General features: G+C 35.4%; 1 protein-coding gene across 1 annotated transcript in view; it reads left to right on the forward strand.

Annotated features, from left to right (window-relative positions):
- CSNK1G1 (casein kinase 1, gamma 1) overlaps positions 1–11,376 on the forward strand; it is a 120,248-nt gene that overhangs the window by 27,831 nt on the left and 81,041 nt on the right. The window contains exons 2-3 of the mRNA XM_008578904.1: positions 2,497–2,537; positions 8,767–8,836. Coding sequence (XP_008577126.1) covers positions 2,497–2,537; positions 8,767–8,836 — 111 coding nt within the window. The remainder of the gene's footprint in view (positions 1–2,496; positions 2,538–8,766; positions 8,837–11,376) is intronic.

The raw sequence follows: 11,376 nt of genomic DNA on the forward strand, positions 1-11,376 counted from the left end.
GGGGGGGGGGGGGCGGTACGGGGAGTTGAGAAAGGAAAGAATTTCCTTCTTGAGACTTTCCTGGCTCTCCCAACCTCTCTGATTGGTATCACCGTCTCTTTTTGCTCACAGATCAGACTGTAGATTTATTACTCTGCTGCACATACCCCACCACCTCAGTTCACCTTAAATATTGTATCTGTTGAACTGAAGGTCTGTTACATTAAAGCATGTATTTTAAATATTGAGTTAATTCTTTAACAGTACAGGCATGCTGTACTCTGAGTAAGGGGTAAATTTTGGTGCCTGTACTTCCACAACCCCCAGTAATTCTTTTTGGGTTTTAGGGTGGGTTTTTTTTTTTTTTTTTTTTTTTTTTTGGCAGCTTGCTGGTACAGGAATTAAAACCCTGGACCTTGGTGTTATCAGCACCATGCTCTAACCAACTGAGTAAATTACCAGCATGTGTCCACCCCCAACCCTCCCATCAATTCTTATTGCCAAAACTGGGAGGGGGGATGTCAACAATTCATAAAGACTCCCAAACACATTTATCATTTTAAACTTTTATAACCTGACCTTTCTCTTTTAAGCAGTGCTAATAAGTTCTTAGGATTCAGCCCTGTGTTAAAATTGATTTTAAGTCACAGTAACAGTACTTATGCAGAACCAGGAAGAGCTCTCCTGAAAAATCTGTGCAACATTGTATCTGGTGTAGAAGAAATCCTTGGCCAAATTGAAGTTTTAATCTGCCTGGGAGTCAGCTGCTTGTTACTACCTCATCTGTTCCTCTCTTAGTTATAACTCTCCCTTTCTCAATTTCATAAAATATATTTTTTTAAAATTAAAAAAATTCCTCATCTGTTCCTCTCTTAGTTATAACTCTCCCTTTCTCAATTTCATAAAATATATTTTTTAAAAATTAAAAAAAAAATTTTTTTTAATTTTTGGTTTTGGTCGGAACATTAATCAGAAACACTAACTTTTAGAAGCTTAGTGCAATTGATCATAGATAGAGGGAGAAATACCTATTTTCTACTAGTGCTTCCTTAAAAAGTTGTTCACCTTACAGTGGTTTCCTAGGTGTTTGTCAACCTAAGTCTTTTTTATTATGTTATTTGTAGACAAAATTGTTCCTGAATTAGTATACATTTTGAAACATAAAGGTACTTAGCAACCTGACAGCAGTATTAAAAGTATAATGATGTAGTTATATTGAAAAGGGCCTTCTGTAGTCTAGAGTTTGGTAAATGAGAACTTGTATTGCAGGCAGCTTTCTGTTGCCAAAATGAAGTGTTTTGCTTTTTTTTTTTACTTTAAGACAATGTGTGTTATATAAAAATCAGAAAATACTAGAAACAATCATTTTAATACCTTAATGTACATCTTTCTATACCCTTTTCCATGCATATATATTCAGCTATGTATATATAGAAATATAATATTTATTTGTGTGTATTATTTTAAAAGTAGTCATACTGTACATGTCACTAACTTTTAATCAGGCAAGGTTTTGAGTGTTTGAGATGGGCAGAATATGGTCCTAAACACCATAGGACATCCAGAAAACTATTAGATACAATCCCTACCCTTAAGATATTTATTCTGTAGCTGGAAAAGATAGAGCAAACATATAAGCAGTGTAGTGGCTAAACTATACGGTATGAGGAGCATTCAGGAGGAATTAAAGTTAAGGCTTCAAGGATCAGTGGGGGGTGGGGAATTGAGAGGAGCTAAGTACCCAGCATATAATATGGGCTCATTAAGTGATAGTTGTCGTTCTCATCCTCATCATCACTCCAAGTTATTAGTCTAGACTTCTAGGAGAATATCGATTCCATTTTTAGAAGTAGAGAAGTTAAGAGAAAAAAATTATTTCAGGAAGAACTGTGAGATGTTTAAGTGTTACCCAGGTGAAGATCTGTTTTCTGTACATAGTTAAAGAGATAGAGCTAGAGTTTTGGTGAACAGTCAAACAGCTTTGAGAATCATCTACTTACAGAGAGTAGATGAGTTCGTTAAAAGGAGGATTGGGCACTAATTGATTTTATTTCACACTATCCTTTATGTCATCTAAAGTTGACAATACCATGACAAAAAAATATAAAATTCCTATTTGTCAGTAAGTTAGAAGAATGAGGGTTTATGTTTATTGTGACAAGAGTTAAAATTTCTATCTTTTGAACTTTGGCATTTCTTCTTTTTGGTTTGCCTGGTGGCTTAATGGTTAGTAAATATTAAATAACACATGGGTGTGAGGGAGAAGGAGAGAGATTTGTTTTCTTTTTAAAAAATTTTTTTTTCTCATTTGTAGCTTAAATTTTCAAATTCTCAAACTGTTTTCTCATCTTGCTGGATCTCATTATCTCTGTTTAGCTTTTCACTTATAAATCATGTTTCATATATGTGAACAGCATTGGGAATGTGACCTTTCTCATGACCCTGTAAGCCAAGATTTTGTTTTGCATTTCCCAAAATAAATGTCACTAAAACATATACATTCTGCTTTTCCCTTAGGTAAAAATCTCTACACCAATGAATATGTAGCAATCAAACTGGTGAGTAGAATCCGTATTTGTGGTAATTATGTTTCGGTGCTCTCATCTCGTATCTTTTTACGGAAAGTAGCTGTAAGCATTCACAAAAATACTGATGCTATTTTTTTCCTTGCATGTGATCCCACAGAGTCATTTTTCTTCAATTATAGTGTTACAGTGATGAATCACTGTATACTGTATAACACTATATAGGTAGATGATGCTAACTATACTGTTAGTAATGATGAATCAAAAATTAGTTGATAAAAAATAGCTGGAAGAACTAGTAATTCTGTGAACTCTACTTTGCACAGTGATATCTTAAAAAGATAAAGTCATTTGAAAATTTTATTATTTTTTTCCCTGAACATGACTGATACATTTTTTAAATGTTTATTAATATACTTAGCAGAAGAAAACCATATCTATCATATAATCCTGGCCTTAAAAAGCTCTCAAGTGTGGAAAAACACACGTGCTCAAATTAGAAGCAAAGACTTCAATTGGTTATATCAGTACTAATCTTATGAATAACTAGTTATTGAAAATAGCATCCTATTAAAAAAGAATTTTATTGCTATTTTTGAGGATTAATAATTTTAGAAGAAACAATTCTTTATCTTACATTTAAGGTTGATACAAAACCATTTTTAGTCATATGAGATGTTTCATATGACCAGTTTCTATGAAACTGTAAGTGTTCATCCTCCTTGTAAATTCTAATCGGTTTCCCAGGATTTATAGGTAGTTTGGACTTTATTAGTTGGAAGCCAGAGGAGTTAATGGTTGAAGGAAATGTCTTGTGATAATTGAATGCTGTTCTTTTCTGATGAATTGTACTTACTACATCTAGATCTATTCTGTGGCTGGTCTCTTCCTCTCATTCAGTTTGTCAGTTTGTGGAGGAGTTAGTTAGGGTTGTCTATAAAGAACTGAGTTATCTGATTGGTTTCTCTACAGAGTGGTGGACAGGCTTAGAGCAAGTAACTTCTAAGGAACCAATTTTTTTTGTTTGTTTTTTGACTTGGAACTCCTGTTGAAATTGGAGCAGGAAGAGAGGTCATGCTTATAACAATGCAGGTCAAATATCCTCTCAGACTGAATATTAAAGGATTAATCACTTTTTTTTAAATTTATGGAGATTTGGTTATTCTGTAAAAGTGTTCTCTAGTACTTTGGCTTTTTTACTTTTTCTGTTTTACTATTCTGATAAGTTATAATAAACTCTATTTGGGGCTACTAACAGGAACAAGCAGCCCCTAAAATACTTTAAAATTTTGCCTCATTACTGTATATTTGTCATTGTTCATTTATTTATTAGGACTTCTTTTGAGGCTTTCTGGTAGGGACAGTTCTTTCTGTCCAGTATGATGTCTAAGTACTGCATTTCTCTTTCAAATAAGTCTTAATAAAGGTTTTTTAGAGGATAACAGTCTTATCTATGGGCCTTGCTGTTGGGCTTCTTTTCTCCAATGGAGATATGAGGGCAGTAATTGAGCTCCCTTCATTGTAATAGCAAAATTTGCGTAAAGCACCACATACTTACAAGGTACCTGTCTGCTATTGATTTAGGATTTTAGGCAGGAATGTGTGTTCCAGAATAGTCATGATTCTGGCAAATGGCCAGCCCTCTATGGAAATATAATCAGCATCTGGCACAGAAATTCAAGGAAGCCCTGCTACTGCCTTTTCAGTTCTACTTTGTTTGGATCTTCATTGTGGGCTCTCGTTTCTTGGACTTCTAAGTATGCCTTTTAAAAAATCATATTCAAAATAAACAAAGTAGTGTAATGAGCCTCTCCTTTATTCATGGCCCAGATTTCCAGGGTTCTTTTTAACAGAGGTTTTCTAACAAATGTTTAAAAAAAAAAAAAATTCTCACCATGCCGCTAATCTTGCTGCCTTCTGTAAGCTGTAAACTGAGTGATTGCAATGCCCCCTATTCATAATGTTTCCAGAAAAGCACCTTGAAGCCCAGCTGGCTGAGCAGGCTACAGTCATGTGCTAAAGGAGTTGGCTAAAGCATATAAGTATCAGTCTGCAATAAAAAGCCCTCATGTCTGAGTATATATGAGATATATGCCCACTTTCAGTCCTAGAACTCTAAAGCATTTCTGCTTTTTTTATTTATTAACCTACTTACCGAAGATCAGATTGAATATTTTCTATTAAGGTTTCCAGCATGAAGTTTGAGAGTATTATGTTTGAGGAAGGATCTGTGGTTTTTAAGTTCATTGCCCCTTATGGTTTGTCAGAATCCAAAGGATATTTCTCCAGAAAGAACAGTCCCTATTCTAGTGTTTTGATCAACTTCTAGTTCCATGTTGATTTATCATTTCTGTTTTTGTTTGTATTTTGTGTGTGATTTATTAGTGATATTGTTTAAGTACAAATTCTATAACTGGCTGCTTTGGTCGTGATATAGTGGAAGATCTGTAACCAAATGGAGACTCTCAAGAGTGATCCCTCTCTATCTGAAGAGTTAAATTAATTAGAAAGTGACTCTACAGTATAATTAGTTGTATGTACTTTTGACTATAAGAATCTAGAGAAACTTGAAGTCCATTTCTAATAATTGCTGATTTTATATTCAAAGAAGCGTATGAGTTTTTCCTTCATGGAGCTCCTTAGGGATATGAAGTATTCCAGTCTGCATGAATCAATGTAGATAAAACCTTTCTAGGAGTTAGAGGGATAAACTAGAATTCTTCAGAAATTTCTGAATTCTATGATTTATGGATTCTATATCTAGTAAAAATGCAGAAAGCTTCAAGAGGATTCAATAAAGAGCCTTCAAAGATTATCAAAGAATTAAAAAAATAAGACCAATGAGGAAAGGTTAAAGGAATTGAAATTACTTTGCCTGAAGAAAGAAAGTCTAAGTAATGATTGAATAGTTTTGGTATTTGAAGACAGCTATTATAGTATAGTATTCACAGGTTATTAAGGAGCTATTTTATCTTGTTATTGAGGACATAAGAGAAAAAGTCTTAAGTTTCAGTAGTAAGATTTGAACTAAAGGGCCGAGCCCGTGGCGCACTCGGGAGAGTGCGGTGCTGGGAGCGCAGCAGTGCTCCCATCGCGGGTTCAGATCCTATATAGGGATGACCGGTGCACTCACAGCACTCACTGGCTGAGCGCGGTGCAGCCGGTCTCAAAAAAGGACCAAAAAAAAAAAAAAAAGATTTGAACTAAATATAAAGACCTACCAAATCATGAAACTTGTTAAATACCAGCATAAACTATCAAGGGAAGCTGTGGAATCTTCCTCATTGGAGTCTGTCTTAAAAATAGGACAAATAAGGGGTGGCCCGGTGGCGCACTGGAGACTGTGCTGCTTGGGAGCGCGGCGGCGCTCCCGCTGAGGGTTCGGATCCCATGTGGAGACTGGTTCCCGCTCACTGGCTGAGCGCGGTGCGGGCGCAACACCGAGGGTTGCGATCCCGTTGCCGGTCCCTGGTACGGGCGCGACACCGAGGGTTGCGATCCCGTTACCGGTCAGTAAAAATGACAAAAAGGAAAAAAAAATAGGACAAATAAATATTCAATGGGGAAAGGACGGTTTTTTCAACAAATGGTGCTGGAAAAACTGAATATACACATGCAGTGAAGTTGGACCTTTACCTTACATCATATACACAAATTAACTCAAAATGGATCAAAGAAGTAAATGGTAAGCTCTAAAACTATAAAGCTCTTAGAAGAAAACATGGGGGAAGAGCTTTGGCAGTGATTTCTTGGATATGTTACCAAAATCACAGATAACAAAAAAATAGGTAAGTTGGACTTAAACAAAATGTAAGACTTCTGTGCCTCAAAGGATACTGTCAGAGTAAAAAGGCAGCCCACGGAATGGGAGGAAATATTTGAAAATAATATTATCTGATAAGGGATAATATACAAAATTTACCATTTTAACCATTTTTTTTTTAAAGATGACCGCTAAGGGTATCTTAACCCTTGACTTGGTGTTGTCAGCACCATGCTCACCCAGTGAGCTAACCGGCCATCCCTATATGGGATCCGAACCTGTGGCCTTGGTGTTATCAGCACCACACTCTCCCGAGTGATCCACGGGTCAGCCCTATCCATTTTTAAGTGTACAATTCAGTGGCATTAAGTGCATTCACATTGTTGTGTAACCATCACCACAATCCATCTCCAGAACTTTTCATCTTCCCCATCTGAAACTTTGTACCCATTAAACACTTAACTCCTCATTCCTTCCTCCTCTCTATCCCTAGCAACCACCATTCTACTTTCTGTCTTATGAATTTGACTATACTAGGTACTTTATATAAATGGAATCATACAGTATTTGTCCTTTGTGACTGGCTTATTTCACTCAGCACAGTGTCTTCAAGTTTCTTTCATGTTGTAGCATGTGTCAGAATTTCCTTCCTTTTTAAGGCTGAATAATATTCCATTGTATGTATATATATGCCAAATTTTGTTTGTTCATCTGTTGATGGACACTTGAGTTGTTTCTACCTTTAAGTTATTGTGAATAATGCTGCTACAAACATGGATGTGCAGCTATGTAGGCCCAGCTTTCAATTCTTTGGAGTTTATATACCCAGAAGTGGAATTGCTGAATCATGGTAATTCTATATTTAAGTTTTTGAAGAATCACCATACCGTTTTCCAGAGCAGCTACACCATTTTACATTCCCACCGTCAAAGCACAAGGGTTCCAATTTGTCCACATCCTCACCAACACTTGTTATTTCCTGTTTATGATAACAGCCTTCCTAATGGATGTGTAGATGTTGAGTTTTTAAAGGGAGATCATAATAAGTTTGTGGTGATTTTTGCCTATCATTTATACACATAAGGAATAGGAAGCTCTATCTTTTATGGTAATGTTTGATTGTCCTGTTAGCCCTGGTACACTGTCAGTTCTGAATAATTAACCAGCCACTTATTGAAGTTTGGTATAGAGCTAAGTGTGGTTTTTGGCAGCTTGAGCCCTGGGGTCTTTAGTAAACTTCATTTTTGGAAACTTGAACACCACATTGTTTGAAATTTCAATTGCATCTGCAATCTTTAATTCTCATAAGTGTAGAAAGAAATATAGATAAGGGTATTCCTAACAGCATTGTTCAAAATATTGAATACTGAGAACAGTCCAAGTTTCTGAAAATTGCAGGTTTTGTGTGTTTCTGTATAGACATACCTGCATGCATATGTACATACATATATAGATGCTGGGGACTACTTTATTAAAAATAATATAGTCAGCCCTCCATATCCATGGGTTCAGTATCTCTGGATTTAACCAACCACAGATCAAAAATATTTGGGAAAAAAATTGCATCTGTACTACTGGTGCAGACTTTTTTCCTTGTCATTATTCCCTAAACAATGCAGTATAACAACTATTTATATAGCATTTACATTGTATTAAGTATTACAAGTAATCTAGAGACGATTTAAAGTACACAGGAAGATGTACATATGGAGGTTACGTGCAAGTACTACACCATTTTATATCAGGGACTTGAGCATCTGTGGGTTTTGGTGTTCTTGGGAAGTCCTAGAACCAGTCCCCCATGGATACTGAAGGATGACTGTATTATACACCTTCACTTACTGCCATGGAAAGATGTCATCATTACATTTGAATTCAAAAGCAAATTACTGAACAGCAGATACATATATATATATATAAATATAGTATGATCTCATTTATATAAAATTATTTTCATGAGAATTCATTATATATAAATATATGGATAAAGAAAGAGTTGGAAGGACATTCACCAAAATGTTAATAGTGGCTGTCTTTAAAGGATCTCAGATTATTTTTACTTTCTTCCTGATTTTAGTGTATTTGAATTTTTTTCTGAGCATGTATTATTTTTCTAAAAATAATAAAACTGTTTACCACCCAAAATTCATGATAAAACAAGCAAGAAATACATGCTGGTATTTTTTTAAAAAGGTTTGGAGTCTGGTTTCCTGGGAGAATACATTTCAGGAGAATATTTCATGGTGAGGGAGCTATCCTTGAATGATGGTTCATGCAGGGTCTATTTTTATTTAACTATCCGTGGGAGGGATTGTATATAATTCTGCTTCATCTTTTCTTAGCTATATTCAAAAACAAATCATGGTAAGAAAAGGCTATCATTTGTGGATGATATCTCTAAAATATTAAATAATCTTAGCTCTTGTTTGCTCTGAAAATCTAGTAATGGAAAAACCCCCTTTGTCTAAATCTAACACAGTTTTTCTTCTTCGGTTTCAGGAACCAATAAAATCACGTGCTCCACAGCTTCATTTAGAGTACAGATTTTATAAACAGCTTGGCAATGCAGGTAAGTCTTTTTTCTCCATTTACTTAGCATATATCTTATTTGGAAACCCTAAAATATGCAATTTTTTTGTTTTGGTTTGTCCTTTTTAACGTACCACATATCTCCCCTGCTTGCTGGATAGGTAAATAAACATAGACAGCCAAAAAAACTACTTGCTCTCTGGTTCCCAGAAGGGCGGTTGAGTTGATTGGGGCTCTCTTATGCAATGACCATGCATATAGCCTAAACTTCAAATGCTTTCATCTACCTAAGATTCACGTGATATGGGTGTTTTGCTTTTTGGTAGTTTTTCTGTTTTTATTTCTTTATGTTTACCAAAGAAAGGAGAGGTTTGTAATTTGCAGGCTATATTTTACCACACTGAGACTATTTATCTATTTTATTTATTTATTTTTTTAAAGACATACTAAAATGAATACACATTCTGAAATACCACACTGTCATTTTATCCATTGTCCTCATTAATTTGTAAGAGCTATCCATATGATTATAATAATCTATGATCTTTGGAGATTTTTTTAAATTAAGTTTATAATTTTTTAAACTGTTCTCATTTCTAAAATATCTTACTGGCTTCCAGAAAAATATTTTGACTAAGTAAATGTTACCAACACTAAGTAGGTTGCACCTGTAGGACACCTGTCTCAGAAGATGAAAATCCTTTAGACCTACTTTCATTATTTGACAATAGTAGAAATTCCTTTGCTTTATATACTTCCTTCATTGTGACGGTTTTATGTGAATGACTGAAGCATGGTTTTTATTTCAAGTACTATTATTGAAGGTACTATTGAAGGAATTTGAGTTTTAGTTCCTAAAATATATAGAATTATACAAGAGCCATTGGGTGTTATTCAAGTCTTATTATACCCTGACTATGGCAGTTATTAGCCATAGTCAGAACCTAGGGAGATCATGATGGGCATTTGTCTTTCACTGAACTTAACATAGAGTTCCTGCTCACAGTAGCCTCTCGATTTATGTTTGTTGATTGATTGGATTGGAGTGTTCCTGGTATAAGATTTAAGACTGGCAAACTGAATTCACAGGATGTATGTATAACTTGAGGCTTATCTTCCCTGATGCCTCGGAACTAAATTTTAATTGTTTTCCTGGTTCTATAATGTTACGTTTTTCTGGGTTTCATAAATTTCAGTGTGATGGCTATAATAGCTCACTTATGATGAGCATATTTGTACATGTCTCACGAATCTAAGGCACAGGTAAAACATGCTTAATCTACCCCAATTTAGGAGTTTGAGTGGGCCTGGGGGAAGTGACCAGGCCACTTTGTAGATTTCCACTGTAAGCCCTTTCACATAGATCCACCAGATCAGGCCAATCTTCCCTTTTCAATGTGGAGCCAAAAAGTCTCATGAACTGGTTATATAGGAATAACATCTGTACTGCTGGGTTTGTACTCTCCCCAAATACAGAACAATGCAGATTCTTGAAGTTTCAGCATTCTCCATGCACAGAAAACCAGGAGTTAATAGGGAGAGCATTAGAGGAGAAGGAAATATAAAAATTGCCTTTCACTTAACGCCACCAGAAAAAACTGGAAGCTCTGAGACTGGTGTATTTGTCATTGCCATCAGTTGGAATAGGAGGGCTCTGTTGTACTGGTCAGGATAGCTGTTGGCTCATAGTCAGGGAGGCTGGCCATCATTGGATTCTCTTCTGGTACCTTTTCTGGTAATCATCTGAAAGTGTCAAAGCCTTCACAATCTTGTATAAAGTTCAGTGGTGATTCCTGGCCTCTTTTCTGCTTTTTGAGATCGCCCTCTGCTCTTAAAGTAGCTGTGGTGGGTGTCATCTTAATACTCTTGACTGCAACTAACAGAGTAACCACAAGCATTTGCAAGATTGGAAGAGCTTTAGAGATCTATTTCAAATTTCCTCCCCAGTGTTAAAAATTGCTTTTGGGTTTTCTTAATAAACGGTCCTCCATTCATGCTTGACGACTTCTAGCCAAAGAATTTACCTCTTTTCAAGGTAATTCAGTGATGAAAAGCCCAAAGTATTTGAAGTTCTTCTTACTGGGCCAAATTTTACCTTTTTTTATTTCTACGGAGCACAGTTGGAGCTTCTCTTACCAGCTCAGAGGCATTCATCACAGCTGATATATGCTGCTCCCTATTCCATCCACCTCTAAGTCATCTTTTAAGCCAAGTGTCTTCAATTCCTTTACTTTTTTTTGGCTAACATGGTTTACAGATACTTCATTATCATTTCTTTACTAGCAAGCATGGGCACTTACATGTACAACACTTCTAGTTCTGTGATGCTTCTCTTAAGTGAGCCTCATAAAACAGCACGAGTAACTCTGGATACGGGGACATTTTCCTTGATCTGCACACAATATTTCTCTTAATTTACATTATCTTTCTTTCCCTCTCAGCTTTATTAAGGTATAATTGAAAAATAAAAATTGTATATATTTAAGATATACAACATGATTTTTTGATACATTGTAAAGTAATAACTACATACATTAGCTTTTTTTTTTCCTTTTTTTTTTTTTGTCTTTTTTTTTTTTT

The sequence above is a fragment of the Galeopterus variegatus genome, unplaced genomic scaffold (genome assembly GCF_000696425.1).
Source record: "Galeopterus variegatus unplaced genomic scaffold, G_variegatus-3.0.2 Scaffold1780, whole genome shotgun sequence".
Classification (NCBI taxonomy): Eukaryota; Metazoa; Chordata; class Mammalia; order Dermoptera; family Cynocephalidae; genus Galeopterus; species Galeopterus variegatus.